The sequence below is a fragment of the Podarcis vaucheri genome (genome assembly GCF_965113315.1).
Source record: "Podarcis vaucheri genome assembly, chromosome: 4".
In the NCBI taxonomy this organism is placed as follows: Eukaryota; Metazoa; Chordata; class Lepidosauria; order Squamata; family Lacertidae; genus Podarcis; species Podarcis vaucheri.
Window position 1 is genome coordinate 43,074,465 of NC_138762.1, and position 13,252 is coordinate 43,087,716.

At 42.9% G+C, this 13,252-nt stretch overlaps 1 protein-coding gene across 4 annotated transcripts in view; it reads right to left on the bottom strand.

The window, feature by feature from the left end:
• Positions 1 to 6,298, bottom strand: part of POU2F1 (POU class 2 homeobox 1) — a 100,594-nt gene extending 94,296 nt beyond the window's left edge. For 3 of the 4 annotated variants that reach the window (XM_082221474.1, XM_082221473.1, XM_082221468.1), the window contains exon 1: positions 6,145 to 6,297. In XM_082221474.1, coding sequence (XP_082077600.1) covers positions 6,145 to 6,202 — 58 coding nt within the window. In that variant the 5' untranslated portion in view covers positions 6,203 to 6,297. Of the gene's footprint in view, positions 1 to 6,144 lie in introns of all 4 variants that reach the window. The other variant, XM_082221469.1, reaches the window with a different exon arrangement.
• Positions 6,299 to 13,252: the final 6,954 nt, after the last annotated feature.

The following is a 13,252-nucleotide window of genomic DNA, read 5'->3' on the forward strand; positions in this document are numbered from 1 at the left end:
GTGGGGGGGGGGGAGAAGTCATATGCTAACATTTGTTCACTGATATTTAAAGTGCAAACTAGGATAGAATTAAAGTCTGCCATAAACCCCATTACCTCCAATACTCAAAGATCACTAATTTTGCCTTATACTATGTACAGTTGTAAAAGGGACGCGGGTGGCGCTGTGGGCTAAAGCCTCAGCGCCTAGGGCTTGCCGATCGAAAGGTCGGCGGTTCGAATCCCCGCGGCGGGGTGCGCTCCCGCTGCTCGGTCCCAGCGCCTGCCCACCTAGCAGTTCGAAAGCACCCCCGGGTGCAAGTAGATAAATAGGTACCGCTTACCAGTGGGAAGGTAAACGGCGTTCCGTGTGCGGCTCTGGCTCGCCAGAGCAGCGTTGTCACGCTGGCCACGTGACCCGGAAGTGTCTTCGGACAGCGCTGGCCCCCGGCCAATAGATGTGAGATGGGCGCACAAACCCCAGAGTCTGTCAAGACTGGCCCGTTTGGGCAGGGGTACCTTTACCTTTACCTTTATGTACAGTTGTACCTTCCTGCCAGAGCGGTACCTATTTATCTACAGTGGTATCTCAGGTTAAGTACTTAATTTGTTCTGGAGGTCCATTCTTAACCTGAAACTGTTCTTAACCTGAAGCACCACTTTAGCTAATGGGGCCTCCTGCTGCCGCTGCACGATTTCTGTTCTCATCCTGAAGCAAAGTTCTTAACCCAAGGTACTATTTCTGGGTTAGCAGATTCTGTAACCTGAAGCGTATGTAACCTGAAGCGTATGTAACCCGAGGTAACACTGTACATCACATGTTCCAATGTGATGTAGAGTGGTACCTCGCAAGACGAATGCCTCGCAAGACGAAAAACGTGCAAGACGAAAGAGTTTCCCGTTTTTTGAGTTGTTCCGCAAGACGAATTTCCCTATGGGCTTGCTTCGCAAGACGAAACGTCTTGCAAGTTCTTGCGAGTTTGTTTCCTTTTTCTTAAAGCCGCTAAGCCGCTAATAGCCGTGCTTCACAAGACGAAAAAACCGCAAGAAGAAGAGACTCGCGGAACGGATTAATTTCGTCTTGCGAGGCACCACTGTATAGACCAGAATACTGCAACCTCAGCTATATCATTTACTGGACCCAAATTGTCATTCCTACACACTGAATCTAAAAACTATCTGCCCTTACCAACACCTTACTTCAATTCTACTCAGAGTTGACTGTTCAGCTGATTCCCTAAAGTATAAGCAATTAAAACTCTCTTCCTAATATAAATATAGATATTTACAATGTAATCTTCAACATGTTTACTCTGAATTAAATTCAATCTGCCTTATTCCCACATAAATGGATCTAGGATTACAACCTTAGTTACCATAACAGTGCAAAATGTCAACACAGGTCTCCAATGCTATTGTTTGTCTCAAGAGTCCAAAGTAACACTGAAAAAAGCTGGAGTGGCAGGGCTTCCTAAACTGGGTGAAAATCTCAAATAGAGGCAAGCACACTTGACTTCAAGCGTCACTGGTGTACAACAGCATGCACAAAACGAAGCAGCAGTAACTCTTACTTACAATTTCAACAGCACATGGACTGTGGGAGTAAACCTCTCTGTATGTTTCTGGTATGAGCCAGTTGCATAGAGAGAGATGAGGGAGATCCTCTGCTTATCCTGCTATGTTTCTGACTGCCTCAAAGATTGCCTGGCATGAAAGAGCCAGAATAAACCCAGGAACAGCCAGATACCCCCCTTCATTGTGCAAAGACAAGCACTACATGATATGGGCTACAGTCACCCAGCAGTAAAATAGGATGCAATGGAGGCCACCACTGAATCAGACAATTCCATCTTCTGTAACTCTTCACAAGTTTTACTTTAAGAAATGCCCCGAATCCAGGTTCAACTGCACAAAGAGCAAAGTAAATGGCCCTCTGGTGACTTTTAAATCGCTGCAGAAAATATCAACACTGGCTTAAAACACCATAGCCAAAGCTATGCATGGCAAAGTATAGTTATTTTGAATTAAACCATAGCATGCTAGCTTGACTGCATAATGTAAGTGTAATGAGAAAGGACTGTTACCCAGACAATTACATAATATAATGTGGAACCATGATAAAGCTAGCATAGCCCAACTACACCCCCGTTTTTTAAAAGATTGGTCAGAGTTCTCCTATGATTTTACATTGCAATAATGACAAGCAAACTGCACAACTGTTTTATGACTTTTACCCAACATATATGACTTCTCTCCAAGCGGACCAAAGAAACTCAAAGTCTTAACAATTAAAACAAGACTCCCAAACAGATGTTATATAGAAAAGCAAATTTTAGACTATCACAATAACCAGAAAGTTGAGGCAATAGTGTTTAGTCTATGGATACTGCATAGTAGGTGCACAGGCAGATTCTCTTCCAGTCAGCCCAAGCACAATTAACACTTTCTACTTTTAATATCAGGGACGCGGGTGGCGCTGTGGGTTAAACCACAGAGCCTAGGACTTTCCCATCAGAACGTCGGCAGTTCAAATCCCCGTGATGGGGTGAGCTCCTGTTGCTCGGTCCCTGCTCCTGCCAACCCAGCAGTTCGAAAGCACGTCAAAGTGCAGGTAGATAAATAGGTACCGCTCCGGCGGGAAGGTAAACGGCGTTTCCGTGCGCTGCTCTGGTTCGCCAGAAGCAGCTTAGTCATGCTGGCCACATGACCCGGAAGCTGTACGCCGGCTCCCTCGGCCAATAAAGCGAGATGAGCGCCGCAACCCCAGAGTCGGTCACAACTGAACCTAATAGTCAGGGGTCCCTTTACCTTTTACTATTAATATCACTAGCCATACCAGGAGCCCTGTTAATGCCAGAGTTACCAAGCAGGAGCAGCATGAACCAACAAAAACTTTTGATAAATCTTGAGTTAAAGACCACATGTGATTACAACCACAGGTGATTACAACAGCTAAAAACACTATTTCAGTTTCATTCAAGCAACCTAAGGGCATGAGAGAGAACAGAATAATACATGAGCCACTCTGGGTTGAGGGGGAGACCAAATGTTTTTCCCCCACAAGCTACATACAAACAGCAAAATGGAACTTCAGTTTAACCTGATATCAGAATCAATGGCTGATGAGAAATAAAACTTGCGCCATAGCTGGAGAAAACATCCTAGTAAAATGACAGTATTAGATCTACAGCCTATTCCAGGTAAATTATAGTTAGGGGCCTTACTTAGTATTAATTAAAAAAAACTAAGACAAAGTAAAGGAACACAGAATTATCAGTTTTAGTCCAAAAATGGAGAGGCTAGTAAGCTCCTGGGTTTATAAAACTCCAACTCTTCCCTTACACACCAGAATTTGCAGTTAGCAAAACATCCTTTAAAAATTATTAAATTGTCAGCTGCAATAAAAATTTGTTCATAAGATGCGATATATATTTTTTATCATTCAGGATAAAATATCTATGGCCACAGCAGTGGCTGAATTGTAGCTAGAAAGGAAATTGTCTTCAGATAAATGGTTTCCCTATGAGAAGGCTTCACCACTACACCTAGCTCCAGGTCAATAAATCAAATTAACTGCACCTTGTCCGCTGGCTAGTGACATCATCAGCTGGACCACATCTTTTTAAATAGGTGCAGAAACATATGCTTCTAAGGCATAAAATCATATTACATTTTTGTCTGGCCAACACCATGAAAGGGAAAACTTTGTAAGAGTGAAAAAAGGCAGAAGACCAATTACTTTAAAATAAAATAAAAACATCACGAAATTTACAAAAAATCAAACTGTTCCTGTATATGCAGCTCATAGTCATGCTTCAAGGACTGTTCAATATTAATCAGACATAGATACTGTAAAATATCCTGCTGTCAGGTTATTTTTCTGCACAGATTGAAGAGAATGGTCACTAATGAGGCCTACATAAATCTGTCAAGTGTGCTAGCACTATATTAATAGATACCACCTTTAAAATAATTAGGGAGAAAGCTACTGTAACTTACTAGGCATTGTGCCGAATTGAAATGTTTGTTTTAACTAAAAAAGTGTTCCTAGTTTCATTAAGTATAAGGAACATTCATCCTTTTTCAATCACTCTTTTTTTACCACTCATAATCATTTTTAGCTTTAATACACATCTACTAGCTTTAAAGGAGACAACAGAATTATATACCAAACATATTCTGTCCACATCATTCAGATCCTAAATATCAAAATGGAAGTTATTTCTAATAACACCTCAGATTATTGCACATAATTTATAATGTGGGTTGTAGTGTCTAGATTGTCACTTATTCTATGATTGCTTGATAATACATACTATATTTATTACAAGTAACTGAATTGCTAATTTCAGGGAGATGCAGTTTTCAGTCCCTCAAACTGTAAGTGAGAAACTGTTTTTTCTACATGAAAAAGTCAATCAGGACAAAGGGAGAAGAAAGCCCCCCCCCCACACTGCTCTATAAGGAGCAGCTTAGAAAGTCCTGTTGTTGCTATAAATTAAAAATAAGCCCCTTATATTTGAGGCATGAAGGGTGAAAGGGGGGGGGGAGAGAAAGAGAGAGAGAGGAGCTGTGAGCAGATCTGATGTTGCTCATGCCCCAGGAGGGTTTTGTTTTTGCTGTCGGGGCTGAGAGGGGGCATTTTGGTTATTAGTAAATAAATCAAGCAGCAGAGAGTGAGGCCTAAGCGCCTGCCAAAGGAGTCCGGGCCTAGCTTTCCTCCCTCCCCTCCATACAGCCTGGGTTTGATCTCAAGGCCCTGCTCGTTGCCAAGAAAATGTAAAAAAGCCAGAGAGCGAGAAAGAAGAATCATATTGAACCACAAAAGCACATGGGGCGAATGTAAAATATAAACACGGCATTGGGCTCTGAGTGGCTGTTATTAAAGGCCTGAATTACTAAACATGAGAGGCGGGGAAAGCCGGGCGGCCATTTCAATAATATAAACCTCCCCGAATTAGACATTATTCAAATGAGAGAGAAGGAGACCAGAGACGGGGTTGGGGGAGGAGGAGGAGGAGGAGGGAGGGAGAATTAGAAAGCAGCCACAGTCCGCTCGCGGCCAGCCGGCCACCCCGGAACCCTGACCCGGCCACCCCATAATAATAATAATAATAATAGGGGGACGGGAGACAAGGCATTGTCAAGTGTCGTCTCCCTCCTCCTCTGCCGCCGCACCCCCCTACCCCACCCCCGCCGCTATGATCCGGTGCAAGCCATTCAAGGGCTCCCTCCACCTCGCAGAAGGGCAGGCGAAGATTTGTCAGGGCAGCCCCAGACACCTCGGGGGGGGGGGGGAGAGACAAGCCACCCCTTATAGATTTCCTGTAGGGGGCACACACACACACACACACACCAATTTGCACGCGCACTCTCTTTCTTACACACACACACGGAAGGCGCAAGCCCCCACTGCCGCCCCTCTCCCTCCCCTTAGGCCAGGCAGCCCTACCCCGAGAGTAACCCCAAACACCCCTTGTTTGGCGCGCAGGCCTCGGCCTCTGGGGGAAACAGGGCTGCCTCGGGAAAGGGGCGGAGGGGGGGGGGCCGTTGCAGGGCGGGAGCCGAGGCGCTAAGAAAATAGAAATGAATAAATGCACGGCTTCTCCCTCCTCCTCCGCCCCCCTCCCTCCCCGTCCAATGCGACACCAGAGGGGCCGGGGGGTGCGGTTGCACCCGGGGACCGGTGAGGAGGCTGAAGGGGAAGGTGCTGCGCGCCCGCCGCTCCGTCCCTTCTTCCCAACCGCCGACACCCCCCCTCCCTCCCTCCCTCCACACCCCGGTCATTATGACGAAGCCCCCCCCCCCGCCTCGCTTGTCCGCCGCTACCCCTATTATACAGTCTATATGAATATGTAAAGCGGCTTCGTGGTAGCGGCGGCGGTGCCCGGCCTAGCTGCCCGAGAAGGGCTCCTCAGGGCGATGGTGGTGGTGCTGGTGGGGGACCCTGCCCGTTGCCCCCCGTCCCCCGGTGCCCGCGTGTCCCTCCGTGCGCCTCTCGCTTTTCCCCCGCGCGGCGGCCACCCCCCAGCTCCCTCCTGTGCCGTTAATTATAATAATCCTGAGTACTAATAAATTATGCTAAGCGGGGAAGGCGGGCGGCGGAGGGGGGGGCGCCCGCGTGTGCGAGTATGAATATGAATATGTAAAATGCAGTAATGATTACCTGCCGCCACCGCCGCCGCCGAACTCTCATCTTGACTCGCTGCTCCTCCGTCCGCCATTTTGAATATTTTAATCAAAATCGGCCGCCCGATAAACCCTCCCTTGCTCGTTTGCCTCCTCGGCAGCGGCCCCCTCCCCACTCGCGGCGCCCTCTGCGCACGCGCGGCGGCAGCGGCGGCTCCCCTCCCTCGGCCTCGCAGCCTTTACGCGGCCCGCGCGCATGAGCGCCTCCTCCCCTCGCTTCGCGGAGAGGGGCCCGCTAGATGTGCGGGGAGGAGGGAGCCACTCGGGTGCTGCCGCTGCCGCCTTTTCCCGCTCTTCGCCGCTTTGGGACCCGAGCGGCTGACAGCAGCCTTCGTGGTGACAGGGGCTAGCTAGCAGGCTGCGCGCTTGAGGGGCATATCCAAAAGGCTTATTGTTATCCACCGGAAAAGCGCGCCCCGCGCATGTAAAGCAGGGCCGCCTCCCCTTGGTAGTCTGCGCTCGCCCGCATCCCACGAACTGAGCGCTCACCTGCGGGGAAATCTGAGCTAAGGGATTTATTATGATCATTATTCGCACTTTGCTCCCTCTTCCGCCTCCCGGGAGCAGGCGGGGAAGACTGGCGTTGTCCTGCGTGCCTGCCCCGTTCTGCAATTCCAACACGTGCAGCCCAATCCTCTGCGTGTTTTATTTCCATGCACGTTTTCTCGGAGTCCGGGTGCATTGAGCAGAGTTTACCTCCACGTAAGAGTGCGTATATGTTAAAAAAATATTATTAAACTATTTCCAGAATGGAAATTTTTGAAAGACGATTTTATTATATAAAATCCCCCCGCAACAATTTTACAAAACCAATGGAAAACAAAAAGCCACACATACAAATAACAAAACAGAATGAAACCCCACTTTTCTAACCACAAAAAATGGATTCTACTGAGAGATTGGCTTCCTTTGTCTCCTTGCAGTGAATAGTTTTCACCCCAATTGACCTGGTTGTTACAATGACCTTGTATTTGAGAACCGGTGTTTGAGTTTCGTTTTTTCCTCCTCCCTCCATCTCGCTTTCCTTTTGTGTCATGTATTTTAGGTTATATTCTTGAGGTCAGGAACTGTGTTGTTTGATTGTTTTAGAGTAATTGATCTGTAAGCCACTTTCAGAGCCTTTTGGCTGAAGGCAGGGTGAAAATGCCTTTAATAAATAATAAATAATAAATAAATAAAGATCCACAAGGCTGTTTTTAATTTTTAAAAAATTAAAACAAACAGCAAGTATCCTATAAATACCAATCAGGGCCGGATTTAGATGAAGAGAGGCCCTAGGCTATTCCACTTGTGAGGCCCCTCCCACCCCCACCCTCATGACTAGAAGAAAATGGAAGAGTGTTATAAACAAAATTGAGTAAAGCCAAGGATGATGAGGGATATTTCAAATTCTGCAATTCTCAATTTCTCCTCTAAAGGACATAAGATGTTATTGTTAAATACAGTGGTACCTCAGGTTACATACGCTTAAGGTTACATACACTTCAGGTTACAGACTCTGCTAACCCAGAAATAGTACCTTAGGCTAAGAACTTTGCTTCAGGATGAGAACAGAAATCAGGCAGCAGCAGCATGGCAGCAGCAGGAGGCCCCATTAGCTAAAGTGGTGCTTCAGGTTAAGAACAGTTTCAGGTTAAGAACAGACCTCTGGAACAAATTAAGTACTTAACCCGAGGTACCAATGTACCATGGTGATTTTTTTAAATGCATAAAATTAACACTGAAAAACTTCTGCAATAACTGCATTTTGTCAACCTTTTGTGGATTTTTTAGGAAAATGAAGTTGTAATGTTATTCTTAAAAAAAACAACACATTGAGTTTACAAATTATATTGCCTGGGAAGTGTAAATAATATGCCCATGATTACCTAACAGTGTGGCACTTTTAGAATCTACTTTATGTTGTCATTTAAAAAGTCAGTTTTAAAATATATATTAAGAAGTCAACTACAACCATCAAATACAGGAAGGCTAAAATGTTTTTTTCCTTTTTTTTTTATAATATTTTTTATTAGTTTTACAAAAATTTTTATAACAGACAAACACAAAAAAAAGAAAACAAACAAACAAACAAGTATAATTTCATAATGTCATTTCATAAACTTCTTTCCTCGGACTTCCCCATACCTCCCCTTTCTGCATCCTCATGTCCAAATTTTATGGCAACTTATAGATGTTTTTTCCAACTCTAATTCATCATAGTCCTTTCTTATTCTAATCTTATATTACTGCAACCCTTTCTCTCTGTAGAATCTCGACATTCTAAACTTCATCAAGTTTATAATAGTCCTTAAGATAAATTTTAAATTTCTTCCAATCTTCTTCCGCAGTCTCCTTTCCCTGGTCTCGAATTCTGCTCGTCATTTCCGCCAATGTCATATAGTCAATCACTTTCATCTGCCATTCTTCCACGGTAGGTAAATCTTGTGTCTTCCAATACTTTGCGATCAGTATTCTTGCTGCTGTTGTTGCGTACATAAAAAAGATTCTATCCTTCTTTTGCACCAATTGGCCGACAATGCCCAAGAGAAAGGCCTCTGGTTTCTTAAGAAAGGTATATTTAAATACCTTCTTCATTTCATTATATATCATCTCCCAGAAGACCTTAATCTTCGGGCATGTCCACCAAAGATGATAAAAAGTACCTTCAGTTTCCTTACATTTCCAGCATTTATTATCAGGCAAATGGTAAATTTTTGCTAGCTTGACTGGGGTCATGTACCACCTATATACCATTTTCATCACATTTTCCTTTAAGGCACTACATGCCGTAAATTTAATTCCGGTGTTCCACAACCTTTCCCAGTCAGCAGGCATAATATTATGACCAATATCCTGTGCCCACTTAATCATGGCTGATTTAACTGTTTCATCTTGTGTATTCCATTTCAACAGCAAGTTATACATTCTTGACAAATTCTTAGTATTGGGTTCTAGCAGTTCTGTCTCGAGTTTTGATTTTTCCACCTGGAAGCCAATTTTCCTGTCTTGTTTAAAAACCTCCGTTATTTGATAATAGTGGAGCCAATCTTGTACTAATAATCTTGTCAATAATCTGCAAAGTTTGAAACAAAAATAACATTCTAGGCAATACATTCATCTTAATTACTGCAATTCGGCCTAACATTGATAATCTCAAATTTGACCATATTTCTAAATCTTTTTTAATTTCTAACCAACATTTTTCATAATTGTCCTTATATAAATTCAAATTTTTAGATGTTAAATTAACCCCTAGGTATTTCACCTTCTTAACCACCATCAAACCCGTCTCTTCTTGAAACTTATTCTTCTCCATATCTGTCAGGTTTTTCCCTAAGACTTTAGTTTTTTGTTTATTCAATTTAAATCCAGCTACCTGGCCAAATTGTTGAATTATCTCCAACACCTTTTTTGTGCTAGTGTATGGCTCTTGTAGGGTCAGAACTAAGTCATCTGCGAAAGCCCTTAACTTGTAATGTTTTGCTCCGACCTGTACACCTTTAACTTGCTGGTCCTCTCTAATCATGTTCAGCAACACCTCCAGGACCGAAATAAAGAGCAATGGGGAAATTGGGCACCCCTGTCGTGTTCCTTTTTCTATCTTAAGTTCCTCAGTTATTACATTGTTTACAATCAACTTAGCTTTTTGTTCGGAATATATTGCACCCATACCATTCTCAAAACCTTGTCCTACCCCCATCCCATGAAGGTTCTTTTTCATAAAACTCCAAGAAATGTTGTCAAAAGCTTTCTCCGCATCCACAAATATCAAAACTGCCTTAGTATTTATGTTCACCTCTAACTTTTCCAAAATATCTATTATATTCCTAACATTGTCTGAGAGGTGTCTCTTTGGGAGAAAGCCTGCTTGGTCTCTATGAATCTTTTCCATCAATACTCTCTTAAATCTTTTTGCTAAAATGTCTGCAAAAATTTTGTAATCCACATTGAGTAACGAAATTGGGCGGTAGTTCTTCAATTGAGTCTTTTCAGTCTCTGTCTTTGGTATGAGTGAAATGTATGCTTCTTTCCACGATTCAGGTGCCTTTTTTCCCTCTAAGATCTCATTACAGACATCCTTTAACGGTTGTATTAACCATTCCTTTAACGATTTGTAATATCTGGAAGTCAGTCCATCTGGCCCTGGAGATTTGCCCAATTGCATGTCCTGAATGGCACCCTCTATCTCTTGTTCTGTTATTCTCTGGTTTAAATCCACCTTACTTTGAGGAGAGATTTTTTGTAATCCATGTTTGTTAAGGAATTTATCTATATCTTCTTCATTTTGTAATCCTTGGGAATAAAGTTTTTTGAAATAACTCACAAAACAGTTTCTTATCTCATTTGGTTTAGATATGGTCCTTCCATCCACTTCCAAACTTGAGACTGTGTTTAATTTCTGTCTTTTCTTGAGTTGCCATGCCAAGAGTTTGCCACATTTGTCTGCCGACTCAAATGTCTTTTGTCTCATTTGCTTTATTTTCCACTCTATCTCTTGGTTCATCAATTCCATATATTGTGTTTGATACAATTTAATCTCCCTCAAAATCTCCTGGGACTTTGGTTTTGACCTTAATTTTTTCTCTCCTTCTTTTATCTTTTCCAAAATTTTTTCTCTTTTCTCCCTCTGCTTTCTCTTCTTTATGGAGTTTTGTTGAATCAAAAACCCTCGCATCACAGCTTTACTTGCGTCCCAGATCACTCTTCTTTCCACATCGCCCCTTAGATTAATTTCAAAATAGTCCTTTAAGGTTTTTTGGGCCTTCAGGTGGAACTCTCTATCTCGAAACAGGGTGTCATTCATTCTCCATCTAAACTGACCAGTTGTTGTGAGTTTCATTTCCATCTTTACGGCGTTATGGTCGGAGCAGGTTTTTGGGCAGATTTCTACCTTCTTAATCTTCGGAGCCATTCCACTAGTAATCCAGATTTGATCGATTCTGGTCCAGGTCATCTTTGCTTGGGAGAAAAAGGTTCCCTCTCTTTCAAGAGGGTTCCTTGTTCTCCAAATGTCTATTAAGTCCATATTTTCAGCCATTTCAAAAAAAGTCTTCGGGAGTCTCCCTTCTTTAGTGAGTATCAGTCTTTGTGTCTTGTCCATGTTTGTAGAAACTACACCATTCATATCTCCCATGATTATCATGTTATATTCCAAATAGTCCATCAGGGTTTCATGAAGTTTTTTAAAGAATTCTGCTTTACCTTCATTTGGTGCATAAATCCCAATTATCAAAAATTTTTCTCCTTGTGCTTGAATCTCCACCGCTAGATATCTTCCTTCTTCATCTTTAAAAATCATTTTTGAGGCCCACTTCTCTTTTACATAAATCACAACTCCTCTTTTTTTCACTTTGTCCGACGAGATAAATTCTTGTCCCAATTTTTTATTCATAAGCAGTCTCCTGTGGGCTCTGGTTATGTGGGTTTCCTGTAAACAAATCACGTCCAGTTGTTCTCTGTACAAAATGTGGAATACTTGTCGTCTCTTCAAAGGCATGTTCATCCCATTACAATTCCAGCTAAGGAATTGCAGGGCCATCTTGTTATTTTTCTGGTATTCCTCCAACTGCTCCCAATTGTTGTTCCTCGTCTGTTGGTAGTGGAAGGTTCTGTCCAAATGAGAGATTCAAGATGTCTATTACGTTCCTTTGCTCAGCAATTGGGTCTACCGTTCCTTTCTGTAAATCTTCTTGATTTTTATGCAGGAAGCTGTCTTTGTCCTGTATCGTCTTTATTTTCACCTTCTTCCCCCTATAGTCAAAGGACAGTCCCTGTGGAAATTCCCACCTAAAACGAATGTTGTTCTTCTTGAGCAGGTAAACCAAGTCCTTATAAAAAGCTCTCAAGTCCAGAATGTGTTTCGGGATATCTTTAAAGATCTGTATCGGTGAATTCCCAATTTGTAAGGCCTTTTCAAAATGCAGTCTTAATATTTTGTCTCTTTCCTCCTTTGATCTCAAAGTGATCAAGCAGTCTCTCGGTACCTTTCTATTCTGTCTTCTGCCCAGTCTGAATGCCGTTGTAATTTTAATTTCGTCTTCCTCTAAGTCTTCCCAAGCATCAGCAAACTCCTTCGTTAAAAAGTCTATGAGGTTGTCTCCTTCGTCCTCTGGAATTAATCGTAATTTCAAATTCCTTTCTTTTCTTTGTAGTTCCCACAATGCCAGAGTTGCTTCGTGGTCATAGACCTTCCTGGCAATCGGTTCTAATTTTTCCTGTATCTCTCCGGCAATAGTTCTGGCTTCCTCCGCAATTTGACGTGTGGCAGAGTTCTCTTGCGTAAGCTTATTTATAGATTCTGTATTCAAATCAAGTCTTGCTGTCAAATCTGTCAATTTCTGTGAGTTCTCTGTCAATTTCTTAGTGTTCTCTGCCGTTTGCTTTGTTAAATTCTCCAGGGATTGATTTATCTTAAGAAGGGCTTGCGATACTGCATCCATGGAGACTGCTGTACCTCTTTCTTGTCCTGTTGTCACTGTAGAAGTTATTCCTGAGATCGAGCCTCTTTTCTTGTGTTGCTGCAGCTGTTGTTGCCTTGTCTTGGCTCTCGTGCTTATCTCGTCTGCTGGGCCACTCATATCCCAAGGTCGTTTCCCACAAGAGCCTTCTCCTAGGAAAATTCCACTGTCCCAAAGCGTAGCAACTTTTAATTTACCCTCTAGAGGGAGCAAATCAAAATGTCCACAAACCGAAATAAAGAGTGTTAAAAAGCAAATTTATCAGGAGGCTTCTATAAGTATAATGCAACACTTTCCCAGTAAATAGAGTCCCAGCCTTCCCTGATATAGTGTATCCACAAAGTCCCAAAACTTTGTAACAAATAAACAATAAAGCTTCCACTTTGTTACTTTCACAGGAATCTGAAGTCAGTTCAGTGTTCCTTTGTTTTATGAGCAGTTCGTACCAGGTTGGAGGCTGCAGAAAGTTTCCTTTTCTTTTAAATTAGTCATGCAGCTTATAAAGTCACTTTTTCCTCCCCTCTGCCCTGCAAGCTGGAGGGGATAGTCAAAGTCCAAATGTCGGGTTCAAGCATTTAAAAGCGATTTTCCCTTACGGATGCAGCTTAGTAACTTCCGTTGCTTTGGTTATCATGCAGTCGGGGG